At 29.1% G+C, this 15812-nt stretch overlaps 1 protein-coding gene across 1 annotated transcript in view; it reads right to left on the minus strand.

Annotated features, from left to right (window-relative positions):
• Nucleotides 1–875: 875 nt before the first annotated feature.
• Nucleotides 876–15812, minus strand: part of LOC111637033 (FAST kinase domain-containing protein 1, mitochondrial-like) — a 20097-nt gene continuing 5160 nt past the window's right edge. Inside the window, exons 2-6 of the mRNA XM_023382439.1 lie at nt 15632–15765; nt 4939–5052; nt 3482–3587; nt 3108–3222; nt 876–1020 (exon numbers count right to left, since the gene is read on the minus strand). Coding sequence (XP_023238207.1) covers nt 934–1020; nt 3108–3222; nt 3482–3587; nt 4939–5052; nt 15632–15765 — 556 coding nt within the window. The 3' untranslated portion in view covers nt 876–933. The remainder of the gene's footprint in view (nt 1021–3107; nt 3223–3481; nt 3588–4938; nt 5053–15631; nt 15766–15812) is intronic.

Here is a 15812-nt window from a genome sequence, read left to right on the forward strand (position 1 = left end):
AAAGAAGAAACGAAACTAAACTAAAATTAATATTTACAAAAATATAGCGTACCGCCACAATAGTTTAGTGCAGTGTTTCCCAACCTTTTTTTGCTATGCCCCACCTAAGCCTTTCTAAAATTCTAGTCTCCCTAACATATACAGCGGCTATACTGTTAACTTAAACTCTGGACAAGTACAAGTCCATTTTCGAATTGCCCTCCTTAGCAATCCAATTGCTCCCTGTGGGGCGTGGGCCCCACGTTGGGAAACACTGGTTTGTGGCTAGTGTGACACGGGATAGCGTAGATTACGTTTGTGTTTTTGGAGAGTGTTGAGTTAAATTAAAATAAAAACAATGCCGACAAAAAAATTTAGTAGTGTAATATGGAAATATTTTACGATAGTAAATGACAAATGTGCTATTGCTACCTATCTTTAAAATTTCATATAAGTAATGAAATTCATTAAGATAAAAGATCCGTTAAAGATCCGCTAAAAAGTAACGGATACGGATACAGATATGGATACGGATATCCGGCACATCACTAATGCCCATATATGTGACATCACAGAATGAAAAATGATTTTAAAACATTTTTTAACTTTAAAAAAATTCCTTTATTCCAAAACTATCAATCTTTCTTTCTGAAAAGGTAAGTGGTTCTTTTGCTGGTTAGTGACATAGTAAAGCTTTTTTTTATTAATATTAACCAGTAATTGGTTGTTTTTATAATCTTTCTTTCTTTAAATTTTCAGAAAAATAAATGAATTCCCCACCTTTACACTAAATATAATTTTCCTGGCTATTTAAAAATTTCCTGACATTTCCTAGTTTATCTGGTGAGGGGAACTCTGCATGAATTGATGATAACACTTTTTAAATACAGATATCATTATAATTAAAATAATTTATTTTAAAGAAAATAATTCAATCTATACAACAGTATAATGCTAAGAATGAAAAATCTTTTTATAAAGATAGTCACTTTTAGCTGTTTTGCTTGATAGTTTCATTGAATTCCACTCAAAATATGGTATCTGAAACAAAAAAGAATGATAAATCACATCTAGTTTTGTGACATAAACAGTTTGTTTAGCAATTTGATACTTAAAACCAGTTCATCAACAAAGTTCAAAATCTAATTAATTTCCATTTTTCCAAATATGGTAACATTTTCATTCAAATCAGTCAAAAGTGAAAATTATAACAATTTAACTTACATGATCTTATTTTATAATTTATCAAACAGGCAGTAAGCATTTTTTAATATTTGTTTTAATAGTGAAGTGAAACAAAAAAAATCAGGTAAAAGGCATAATACTTCCAGTAACAAATATTATATTCAAATGAAGTTTTATTAATTGATGAACTATCTTCTTTGTATTCAATAAAAAAATATAAAGTTAACAGATATATCATTTTAATTGAATTTCAATTTCTGACAAAAGAAAGTGGGCATAAATACCAGCTATATTATCATCTATTTTTAAGATTATCCCAGTATAAATAGAAATGGCATCAAAGAAAAAAACTCATCCATCTTATCCATCAATTTACAAACTCATATTGATGTAAATTGATGCAGTTTAAGACATTCCACTTCCAATCATTAATATAAAATCAAATTTTTATTAGGATTAATTCCTAAAGTCAAAATTTTCTTGTTTTGAAAAATTTTAATATTTAAAATCTGAATTAAATTTTATTTACTTCCAATTCTCTCATTCTTTGTGTGATTTTATTTCTGTATTAAGTATTTGTGTCATGTATATGTTATAAAAAAGTAATTTTCATTCATTAATGTTTTACAAGATTTTATATTACTAAAATAAAATATTTAGAACTGCTAAAAATCAATTATGTTCTAATCAATTAATTTATCGATCATAAAAAGTCTGTAATGCAAGTTAAGATTACCTATGTTAGTAAATTTTCTGATTTTTTTTAGAGCAATCATATTGCAATAAAGACCTTGTTCCAAAAACATTGTGTATAAATATACAGGTATCCCTCATATAACACAGTAGTTATGTTCCAAAAAAGTACCATGCTATATGAAACAAAGGCCTAGTGCAAAAGATAGGGTTAGGTTCCAAAAGTTAACAAAAGTATACTATTCTTTTTCGTTACTAAGAGACGTATGTTTATTAAAGCAATCAAAAATTAACTAATAATCAAAATTAATTAAAACTACTGCATTATGCATTAATATTAATTTTAGTTAAATGGGGACATTTTCTTTTTACAAAGTATATCATCTTCTGAGCTTTTTTGTTGATCTTGATCATTTTTATCATAGTTAGATGACAAAATAAAAATACATGTTATTAATCAAAAATTTGTTCTAGCAGATCGCATTTGTTCAGTTGAGGTACAAGCAAATTTTTTTCCAGAATTTGTTTTTGAATAACAAATTGTTTGAGTCCCAAGATACCACCATATTTCATTCATCATTTTTATGAATGATTACTTAACTAAGTTTAAATAAACTTTACTAAATACAAAGATTAATCTATAAAAACAAAACACAGTGACAGTGTTAACTAAAGTCTGAAAGCAATGACAATGATACCTAGTTAGCTAGGACAAGGAATAAAAATATTCTACTATCCATTTTCATTAAAGTAAACCTGAATAAAGGCACAGAACAAATTGAAAATTTCAATATTCTAAAATCCATGGGCACATTTGAGACAACATGTATGCATGCTTGCTTGAATAGAAAATATATTGAATAACAGAGTTTACATTTAAAAATTGTAAAATTTTGCATGGAGGATTCCCAAACCATGTTAGAACAAAACCAGAAACAGTGTTGTACGAGAGATACTTATATATGCAAATGATATTGATTTCATCTATAGATTGCCAATAATGAGTTTGAAATTCATCAATTCTAATTACAGATAGTTCTCAATTGTATGAACAAAAAACTTACAACAGGCTTGCAAAATATATTAATTCTATACTAGCATTTAGATAAATTTATGAATATGAATTTCAGTAAGTTTTCATATTATTGTTAATATTAATTAAATTTTGTTGGTAAAACCAAAAAAATTATTTAACTAAAACAATTGATTTAATAAATAATTTTAATAATAATAATTTAATTTATAATTACTTCAACAATTTTGTAGCCCAGAATTTCCAAGTGTCTACGTTTCATAATTTCATTTCCACAAAGCTGAGGCATATTAACACAGAATGACTCCTCAGCTAAGCAATTAAAGGCAATTCTATAAAATATTTAAAATTTTAGTCAAATAAATTATAATTTCTATTTTAAATTTAAATATAACATATTTGATTTTAACATATTTTTCTTAAGTTTAAAGTTGAAGTGACAAAATTAAGGTAATTAACATCAATAACTAGTTTATCTCTTACATTTTTAACAATAAAAACTAACTGGTTCATTCTGTCATTGATACTCATTCCATAATTTTATCCATAGATGTGAATCAGCCTTTAGAAAAAGTTATTTGGTAAGCTTACCTTTGATGTGCTGTTGAAAATGGCTGATTATACACTTTAGGTTTAAATATTTCTTGTTTGGAATAAGGAAGTGGATTTTTATCTTTATCCAATTTGCATTCAAAATCTAGAAAAAATAACTAAATAGAATTTCAACATTCAACAAATTTTTTAAATGATGCATTTAAAAAAAAAATTACTTTAATATACAGAGTGGTTCACTCTTAACTGAACACAACACTCATTATGTGGAATATCTCTGTATAAAATGAAAAGATGAGCCTGAAAACAAATGGAACAATTATTTATTTAATAAAGAAGCAGTCAACCAAGGTGTTTTACATTACATGTTATTCAAATGTGACTGTGCAATCATGAGGTATTGAACAAAGTAACTGTTCAGTTCTGACTGAATCACATTGTACAAGTATATGCATAACTATAAACATAATATATAATGACACATTAGCTCATACATTTTATTCACCATTTATAGTAACAGTTTTCCTGAAAACTCTCTATATATATATATATATATCATACATTTTATTCACCATTTATAGTAACAGTTTTCCTGAAAACTCTATATATATATTAACTTAATTTAAAAAGACAAGTGATATGAAAATAAAGTAGCATAGTCACAGCATTTTATTTTTTTAATAGTTAATATTGTGGACAATTTCTTCATGCAATGATGTTTGTTACACTTCAAATATCACAATACCACCATATTTGAAATAAATATAAAGAAATAAAACTTTTATTTAACAATGTAAAAGTTAAATCTAGAGAGACTTGTTTTTGCTAAATGAGAAATAATGTTGCAATTTTTAATCTTTTGTTTTATAAGCTTTAAACGTGAGGAATAATAATAGTAATAATAATGCTAATGATGTGATAAAATAATTAGGTTACACATAAAAAAACCCAAACTAAAATTTGGAAGGTTCAAACCTACATTGTCTAGGTCCAGTGCCTAGCATCTTATCCACTCAGAGCATGAAATTTTCAAAGACTTATAAATTAATTAAACACTAAATTTCCAGAGGCCCAATTTTTGGAAATGCTTGAGAAGTGGGCCCTATTATTTGGACAAGGAGCTGTTTGTGTTTAAGACTATGTGCTTACCAAGTTTCATTTGAATCAGAGACACAAACATCCAGCCTTCTTCTTGTGCTTTTTTGCAGCTTACTTTTGCTTTCCCGATGCCAAATTGATAAGGCTACTGGCAGCTGCATTAATTTAATTAATAAGTAAAACTGGTGGTGATAAATAATTTGAAGTGATGAAAAAAAATTAAAATTGGCAAAATGGTTGACAATATATTTAAATTTTCCAGAGCAACCCCTGACTATTATAATATTTACTTAAAAATACTATTAAAAAATTTTTAACAATAAACTTGTTTTATAAATCATTAATTCCTCATTTAAAATATTGAAGCAAATCTTTATTTTATTAAAATTAATATTTACCTAAACGATAATAATATGGTGTATAAATATGATCTTCAATATATTCAGATCCTGATAAGACAGAACAGAGTACCTCATGGATTTCTTTTTTGAAAGGAGTCATTTTATGAACAGCTAAAAACACAGAATAAAATAAATTTTAAAAATTACTTTAAAGTTAGTGAAAAAATAATAAATTTCTTGAAACAAATACAGGTATCCCTCATATAACACAATAGTTGCATTCCCAAAAAGTACCATGCTGTATGAAACAAAGGCCTAGTGCAAAAGATAGGGTTCCAAACATTAACAACAGTATACTATTCTTTTTCATTACTATGAGACATATGTTTATTTAAGTAATCAATAATTAACTAACAATCACAATTAAAAATAATGTATTATGCATTAATATTAATATTAATGAGGGCATTTTCTTTTTACAAAGTATATCATCTTCTGAGCTTTTTTGTTGATCTTGATCAAGAATATCAGCAATGTCTTCATTTTTTAAAAATTTTTTTCATAAAAGTTTTCATGGATGACAAAATAAAAAATATATTACTAATTGAAAATTTGTTCAAGTGAGTTGTGTTTGTTCAGATGAGTACCAAGTGATTTTTTTTTTCTAGAATTTGTGTTCGAATACTGAATTGTTCAAGTTGGGAACAGTTTGAGTACCAAGATACCACTGTATTTCATTATCATTTTTACAAATGATTACTTACCTACAATTATAAAAAGGTTAACAGTACTTACCTAAAAATGTTTAAATAAACTTTACTAAATACAAAGATTAATCTATAAAAACAAAATATAGTGACAGTCTTAAAAGCTACAGTCTGAAAGCAATGATGGTGACACCTGGTTGATAGGAAAGCTAGGACAAAGAATAAAAATATTCTACTATCCATTTTCATTAAAGTAAACTTGACAAAAGGCACAGAATAAATTGAAAGTTTAGACTTAAAAGTTGTGAAATTTTGTTTGGAAAATTTCCCAAATCATGTTAGAGCAAAACAAGAAACAGTGTTATATGGGGGATTTNATATCAGCAATGTCTTCATTTTTTAAAAATTTTTTTCATAAAAGTTTTCATGAATGACAAAATAAAAAATATATTACTAATTGAAAATTTGTTCAAGTGAGTTGTGTTTGTTCAGATGAGTACCAAGTGATTTTTTTTTTCTAGAATTTGTGTTCGAATACTGAATTGTTCAAGTTGGGAACAGTTTGAGTACCAAGATACCACTGTATTTCATTATCATTTTTACAAATGATTACTTACCTACAATTATAAAAAGGTTAACAGTACTTACCTAAAAATGTTTAAATAAACTTTACTAAATACAAAGATTAATCTATAAAAACAAAATATAGTGACAGTCTTAAAAGCTACAGTCTGAAAGCAATGATGGTGACACCTGGTTGATAGGAAAGCTAGGACAAAGAATAAAAATATTCTACTATCCATTTTCATTAAAGTAAACTTGACAAAAGGCACAGAATAAATTGAAAGTTTAGACTTAAAAGTTGTGAAATTTTGTTTGGAAAATTTCCCAAATCATGTTAGAGCAAAACAAGAAACAGTGTTATATGGGGGATTTTCCCAATTTACAAACCATATTATAGAAGTGCTCTGTGCTGAATGAGGGATACCTGTATTTCTAGATCTACATAATGAAAAAAATTAAATTATTGATATAAAACAATAAAGATCAATCTAAATCAAATCTGATAGAAGGAATTTGATACTCATCTACATTTAAACCATTTTCATATTTTTAATACAGGATCAAGCATATCTTTTAGGATATCTAATACAGTAGAGCGTCGATTTTCCGAAAGTCAATCATCTGAAATGTCAATCATCAGAAAGAATTCCAGTCGGCAAATTTAAATTTTCGCCAGTGCTGTGGTGCTTCAATCTTTGGCTATGTCTTGGGCTACTCAAATATTTTACGTTTTTGATACTAAATTAACTTCTGAAGTATAATTTTTTATTATTTTTATATTTTTCAATATATTTATTTTGTTTGTACAAAATAAAAAAATAATTTTTAACGATACAATAGTCTTTGTTAGGCTTAACATCAACGAAAATTCAATGCGAAGCAACATGCAACGGATAAAAATTNCGACGAAAACTCAATGCGAAGCGACACGCAACGGAGAAAAATTTCGACATTGGATATGTTAAACTATTTTTCGTACGTAAATCAGTTATCCGGACAACCCCAGTCCCCAATTGATTCGGAAAATCGACGCTCTACTGTATATCTTTTTATCTGATGATAATTTAAATAATTTTAAATACAAAATTTGATTATTTAATTCATTTTTTAAAATAAATTATAAATTAATAACTCAGCAGTTCCATGAATCAAACAAAATAAAGTGATAACATCTGTTAAAAAACTGTTAATATGAAATACTTTTGAAATATATATAAAATCAGGTTTTTGCATACTGATAGCATACTTAAGATAAACAGATGTTTAATGAGGAAAATGTTTCATATGAGATTAAAATTATTTTATGTGAATTTTAAATTAAAAATATTATTTGAAATCAAAAGACTAAGTAAATAGTTCAAAATTCTATACTGTACATATAAGTGTTTTCAGTTAATATCTATATTACATTGGTTAGTTATTGTTTTTCAATATAAGAGAATAAAAGATTAACTTATATCAGGCATGAATATAAAAAGTTTGAGTTTTAAATTATTGAAATATTGATCCTCAATAATTTGGACTAGACTTTTTACCTAAATATAGCATGAGCCATTGAATGCACAATTTGAAAAATAGTTTCTGGAATTTTAAGCAACAGAGATTTCATATGTATAGAGCCTAAATTAATTATTCAACAGCAAAATAAATTTTAGTATTGAAAATAATGTTCTATCATTTTTCAGAGTTTTTAATTTTATTAACATCTGTTGTTAATAGCATAATATGTTTAGTGCAAAGTGATTAATATTAATTTAACAAATAAATCAAAGCACAAACTGCAATAATTGTAATTTAAATATATAATATATGTTTTCTTCGTGCATCTCTAAGAATACATTCATCTGAATATTAAATTTATATCCAGAATTTCCTTAAGAACTTCAGTTATACAAATTAACTGTGCTAATATTTATATCTGGACACCTCTCCATGGAGAGTAAATTCAATAAGCACACCATAGACTCAACTATAAATTAACTTACATGACTGATAAAACAGCATGATGATGCAAAATGCTTCAATTAAAAGAGTTAAGGTAGGGTCACACTGCATAATGCCAAAATTGCAACTTGGAGATATTTTTATTAAAATGGAGGTAAAAATATAATACTGGAGATAACAAGTAGCAATAAAAATTCTAGTCTACTTGTTTTGACATTAAGTGTGAAATTAATCACAAATCACACTTCAGGAAAAACAACAAAATGTCGAACTTCCATACAGCAGGAGTATCATGCACCACACATGTAGCAATTTCATGATGTCAATGTGGCAAGTTTGGGCAGAAAAGTAAAAAGTGACATTGAGGCTAATTTCAAATGAGGGTGATTTCACATCCATCATTTTTGACAAATGTCATGGGATTGCATAAAACATACAGGAGATGTTAGATGTATGCAGACATGAAAAATCATATTGCATGGCAAGGACAGGCCGCTGGATCATCCACGATAATCTCATGACATCGCATGACCACTGCATGCTGGGATATACACTTGAAGCCTACAGATTGTTTTTCACACTTGTCCGAGTGTGAAAAACAATAGATGTGTTAACATTGTTTCCAGGAAGTACCAGGTATGTGTTGTTTCAGCTGAAGGGCATACAGTATCCACATATTCTAAAAACTGGACATGGATATTAGTAAAATGATCATACAAATTATTGAGAGACCAGAATTGAGAAAAACTTCATTTGGACTTTGAAAACAGAAATAACAAAAAAAAAGAAGGCCAGTTATGATCAAAAAGACATATCCAACATTCCAACATCTACCTACATCTTTTTTATTTTTTTGCTTTTAAATACTTGTGTAGGTTTAAAAAATATAGCACATTACAATCTATGAGATCCATGTTGACATACACACATGTCTGAAATGAAACTGATTACTAACATGCTCCCTGAAAAATAGCACTCATTTGACCATCACCTTCCTGTCTGTGAATCAAAAAAAGTGTCCATGCATTTTCATGCTCATCTGATATTAGCCTGAGAACCAAAGGCAGTTTTGTGCAATGCTACCCAATGTTTCCAGAGTGGGGAATTTTTTATCAACTGATAGACATTTTGGGAAATTTTTTGGGATGATTTTTCTTTGATCTTTTTACAGTAGACTAAAACAAAATTTTTGACATGGCAGAACCTATGAAATACTGTTTAAACATTGTGATCAACTTTCCTGGCAACATTTAAAACTGTGTGTGGTCCATCTGTTATGATATTTTATTTTTTAAAAATTTTATATTTTTAACTATTATAAAATGGCAAAAACATTAATTTTGAGGGTAGGGACAGGTTTTGTAAAAAGTTGTAAATACTAATAATGAGTAAAATTGTCATTAATTTGATCCTACTGGAGAAATACACGACCCGTTATCTCCCCACTTCCTCAACCTTTAATCACCAAAATTTAATAGCATCAATCTCCCTAATACACAAACCTCCTTGCAAACTTTCAGAGATTGACAAAAAGCACAGTAGTTATTAAGCTTCAAAGAGGGTGACCATTAACTAGCTCCAGTGCCTTGCACCTTATTCACTTGGCTATCACTGATCTTGGATATGAAACTTCCAAAGTCTTATAAGCTAAACACTAAATTTTCAGAGGCCATTTTTTGAAAATGTTTGAAAAGTGGGTTCTATTACAGTGGTGCCTCGTATAACGTACTTAATCCGNCTGCAATTAATTTAGTATATTTTTATGTATAAATAATAATTTTACGGACGTATTAACTTAAAAAATGATCAATGCCGAATTTCGGCATTCGGCAATATTAAGCAATTTAAGTTCAATAATGGAGTCCGTTCATACTGTATTAATATTAATTGAATAATTTTATTAAATTTAATCAAAATTTAAACCGTGTAATTACGTAAGTATTGGATGATTTAAATTATACTGCTATAACGTATTATCATATGCAAATTACATATGTCGTATTCATTATATATTTAATTTGCTTTATCGTAAGGGGATAAAATGAATGTTTTAATTATTCTATTGATATAAACACGCGATTGATTATATATTAATTCAAAATTTCTAAATTTTATATAGATTTAATTGGAAACATTTAACATAAATCATAATAAGCTTTCATTTTTGAAGTAATTATCATGCTTTGAACGTACATTGCATGTTACATTCGCGCTTAGTTTTATTTTATAAAATCAACAAAAGTTTTCTACAGTTACATCACACAAATTAAGAAAACTTCGAATTGGATCAAGGAGAATAACTCGTGTTAACTGTTACAAATTTTGTAACAAGTGTTTGTTCGTATATGGAAGCCGAAAAACATTTTGAAGATGTTAAATAAGTCTCTTGACATCGGCTCAAATTTCATTTTTATGTATTACAACATATAATTTAATTAGATTTCATTAGTATTTTAATAAAACCACTGAATACTAATAGGTCGTGTGTTCGCGCCTGACCAATGAGCTGGGAACGTGTAGTTTTCCGGGCTTCCTTCACGTTTGTAACACCTAAATATGTGCTAATTTCGCATAGAAAGTTCTCCCGGGAGGCATCGCTTTTGGTAGATAGCTCAGATGTCGCATTGCCATATACAAATAAACCAAAATGGAAGTTTAGGGGTGAGAATAGACGTACGCTACACCCGCCGATCCGATTGATAATGCTGTAAGTGATGTACTGTAAAATAATAATTATATTTATAAACTAACAACAGTTTCTTCTTTTTGTGGGAGTTGTAATTAATCTAAAAAAACCAGTACAAGGATAGGGACGATGTAGAGTTATGTACAGAGAAATGTTGGGAGTTAGTCACGTGTATAGATGAGTCAAGAGTAAGTAATTCATCGTCTGTATTTTCTAGACAACGGGATAGGACCATTACTAAAATAGACGGGGTTTATATGTCATTGTCACTTTGTCTTGCCAAGCATTTAACGCCTCGTGTCCTTTGCCAACACTTCCTTAAACAAAAATGAATTAGGAAGTTTGCAAACAAACTCTATCTGTAACAATAATACGGGATCGAATTAAGAGTGAAAAAATGCGTGACGAATCGTTGTAACATACTCCTACGAAAGAAGATAACGGCGAGAAGTATCGTGTGTACTTATGTAACGCACACACTAAGTTACGCTGTAATTTCGAAGCAGGTGTTACGCTCTTATAAAAAACAGCTGTGAAAATTTTGAAGTTTATGGAGTTTCGAGTGCGTTACATAAGATTATGTGTCATCTATATGTTAATTTATGGAGTTACGAGTGAGTTACGCAAGCGTACAAAGCTTACAGACGATTGCGTTACATAAACTATTCGCATTTCAAGTGTTCGTAAGGTCCTGTTACGTCTCAGATAACTCAATCCTCTAATGATTAATTAACGGGTCATCTGTACAGTCAAGACAGTTACACAGATGTTCCTAATTAGAGATGATAATTTTCGAGGGTAAATTGATAAAATTTGAAGAGTAGATAAGACAAATAACTCTTTGAAAGTCGATAGAAGTGAAATTTTAACCTACGAATGTTTACACAGCGAAGGTGAAAGGTTATTAACCATGTTTATTCTATGAGAGGATCGTCATTGGTAGTGTTAGAAGATCCGATCGTCTTCGTTAGTGTGCGGATGACCAAACTGCAGCCACGTGTAGATATTTCTATTTTTGAGTATTCTTTAACACCGTACAAATGTTTATCCTAAAGGTCAAAGTACCATCCTCCACTCGATTTATGTCTCCAAAGGATAATGACGTAAATACCTCAGGATATCCCCCACCCTCTTTTTTTTTTAATGCATTTTTCCTGTAATTCTTGTATAAAATCTCTTCTTAATTTTAAGAAATTACATTTTTATTAATTAATGTAAGTATAATTTATCTGCGGGGTGGCTCAAAAGTCACTTAACATCGTTTTTGTTTGTGTGTGTGTGTGTGAATTCCAGGTAAATACTTGAATATGGATCAAAAAATGACTTCAGTTTTGTTACAATTTCTATTGTTGCTTACAAATAAGACGGGAATGGTTAAGTGACTTTTGGGCCACCCTTTATATTCTTCTTCTTTTTTTAATGTCTGGAGAATTTTGAGGGGGAAAAAATAAATGAAAGGAAGCAAATTCTAGAAGAATTGTAAGTAAAAAGACAAAAAAAATTTATAGAAATTTTAAGTTAAAAAACAAATTTTACACCAGTTTTACACATAAAAAAATTCCTCAAAATCCCGATAATTTTATCGAAAGAAAACAGAAAATTATAGGAAAAAGAATCAGCACGTGTCCTAAATATTCTAAACATATTTAGAATATGAAAACATTAAGAAAATTCCAACAAAATTAATTTAAAAAAAATAAAAAAAAAACATTAAAAATACCGAAAGTTTATTTATAAAATTTAATGAAAAATGCTAGAAAAATCTCGAGAATTCATTTAAAATNCATTTTTATATATATTTTTTAAACCCTTTATAATTTTGATTATTTAATTGCTCCTTCCTCTTTTCCTTGGCATGTTGTGAAATTTCTGATAATTGGATAATAAACCGTTTTATTGTAATTTGTCTTTTTAAATTATTTTGAGTCGATATTAAAATTTGGGAATGTAGATGTTAATTCTTAACATGTGTAACATTATACATTACATTGTTATTACATTTTAACATTATATATTACTGATTACTTTTCTGAGTACTGGTTTAATCTTTAGCTTTTTATCTGATTTTCAGTAGTTTATGAAACTTGCTTTCCATCTGAAATGATCTTCTCCATTTGAATTCAGCAATATATATTATGCCTTTTTTTGTACTTTTATATCAGGTTTATGCTGTTTCCATCTACTTGTGTGAGGATCACCACCCCCTCCAAAAATATATATATATATTTGTAAACTTATTTGTAATAATTTTTGTTTATTTACTTATTTTTTTTTATGTATTTGTGTAAACCTTAACCAAAGTGGTAAGAGGAAATTCACCTATTTTACCAATCTAGGGACTCCCCTTTTCCAAATTTAAAATCTACTTAAATTAATTAGAGTAAAACAGTTTATTAATTAACCACCAGAAATCTCACAACATGCCAAAGAAAAGAGGAAAAAGCAACCAAATAATCAAAAATTATATAGAAATGAGGAACATTGCATCCCCCTTTGTTTTCGGCAATGTTTACATGAAGAACTTAGTCAAAGCAAGCAATGAACAACCAATGACTAAGAACAAAGATGAGTCATGTCGACTCAGAAGATGACTCTAAGAAAGCTGCAAGTCATCCCCAAATAAGAAAACACTGTCTCAGCTACAATGATGACACTGCCAATGAGTCATCACCCGATGATGACTTTCTCATGCTGAAAGGGTTTAAAAGGAAAGCCCCAACAAGAGAAAAGAGAGTTCAGTTAGAGATGGGGACTAGGGATTACAATTGCTGGATCCAGCGCATTTTTCGGCCTGCTGGATCCAGCGCATTTTTCGGCCTGCTGGATCCGCAAATACGCAATTAACTTTCTAAATAATGGTGCAAAAGTCTACGTTGTCAGCGTTGCCGCTTTGCTAAGTGCGCTATCGCTCGGCGGCGAGAGCGACATTGCCATTCAGTGCAGCACGTGCTACACTCCCTCTCTACACCGCACCACCTGTCCTTTTACCTCTGCTGATCTAATTGACAGTTGACTTTTCGCTCTCGCTAAATAAAGTGTCTTCGCGCTAAATAAAATAAGTAACATCCTCTCCTAGTCCTGGTGCATAATTCTAATTTACGGTCGGTTGTGACGTCAATGAATCACGTGACGGATCGCCGCTTCAGCTGCGAGACACCGGCACTTTTTCGACTTTTTTTCCTGAATAAACTCGGTGCGCAATAAAAACGTTATTTATTTCATTTTTCGCAGCTCGAAGAAATTAGAGAATTTGAATTTTTTAAAATTTTTTGAAAAATTTCGGAAAAATTGCGACTAAAAAAATGCCAGGGGGCGTCTGTGACACGCTACATGATCTTAAATGAAAATTGAATTATTTACCACAAAAATGGCTCTAACGATTTGGATCAAACTTGGTTAGTTTAGTGAATCGCGTAAATACATATATAGTGGAACCAGCAGCAATGGCAGAGGAGATTATGGAGGTGGAAAGCGATGATCCAGATAACCCGTATTCCCTGAATTTCACCTTGGAACAAGAATTGGAGATCCAACTAAAGCGTGAGAAAGAAAACTTCATGAAACGGAAAGAAACTAGTACTGAGAAGGATTATGATAAGTTATTAAAAAAGGAAATGGCTGTTTATGAAAATGAGGGAGTCAGAGGTGAAAACTTATCTTTGATTTATAATTATTTGATGACCCTGAAACCAACTAGCGTAGAGGCTGAAAGGGCCTTCTCTGCAGCGGGATATATATGCAGTGCATTAAGAAGTAGGTTGGGAGACAACACCATTAATACTATTTGTTTTTTGAGATCCTACTTCCAGAAAAGTCAAAAAAATAACATGATAACATGTTAAATGACAAAGAAATATTTGATAACAAAAACATATTTGATGATAAAAAAAAAATATGAAATAAAAAAATAACACGAAAAAATAAGTGATTGATTTAATTTTATTTAATCCTTTAAAATACTTTATTCAAGACAAGACTGATATTTTATAACTTCTTCTCTAATTCTATTAAGTAAGAGTATTTAACTTTTATTCTATAAGTGGTTAAATTACTTATAAATAACTACAGACTGATATGTAGAGCCTATATAAGAAAACTAGTAAGACTGATAGCCACTTAGCCACTGATTATCCATCCTTACATTATTATAATATAATATATTAAAGTAAATTAATTAGTAGAATTACCTTTGCTATTATTTAACTTATTACATTATAATTATAATTTAACTAAACATTTATAGTTAATTATCTCTATCTCAAGTGTTAAACCGAACCAAAGTTAAGTTTACTACCTAAATGTGTAAGACGTTTTACTGATTTAAAGTGAACAGTCTAAATAATAAAAGGTTTTTAAGTATTTAAAAAAAAAAGGTTTTATTTCTTTAAAAAAACCATAAAATGCTAAATAGATAGATAGATAACACTTTATTGCACCAAAAATACATCTGTGCTGGATCCAGCTGGATTGATGTTGGTCCAGCAAAAATCCAGCTGGATTGAAAACACTGCTGGATTGCAATCCCTAATGGGGACATAGTGAGTTAGAAAAAGTGTGGTCAGAGAGGAGATACAGTGCAGTTAGAGAAAGTGGAGTCAGAGAGGAGGACACAGTCCAGTTAGAAAGGGACAGTGAGACAGTTNGCACAGTTGTGAAGAAGTAAATTAATGATAATAATAGCAACAACAACAAAATATGAAAGGAAGAAAAAATTTGACAGATGATAATTTTATGTTACATATTAGTGTTATAGCCACTTCCTTTTAAATTATAACCATAATGTAACTATAGAAAAATAAAAAAAATATCAATAGTTTAAAAAGATAAAATAATTTCATGGAAAAAGTACCTGATATTTCCACATCCAATTTATCCATAAATGAAACACTAAAAATTTTATGAATCAGTTCTTGTTTCAAATGTTGAAATAAAGCTAAAGCTGTAGCAGACTGTAATATCAAAAGACCATTTTCTCCATTTTCACTACAAAAAATATAAATGACTTTCAATTGAAAATTAAAAAAAAAAAA

Source organism: Centruroides sculpturatus, unplaced genomic scaffold (assembly GCF_000671375.1).
Source record: "Centruroides sculpturatus isolate CEXI.00-Female unplaced genomic scaffold, Cexi_2.0 scaffold60, whole genome shotgun sequence".
In the NCBI taxonomy this organism is placed as follows: domain Eukaryota; kingdom Metazoa; phylum Arthropoda; class Arachnida; order Scorpiones; family Buthidae; genus Centruroides; species Centruroides sculpturatus.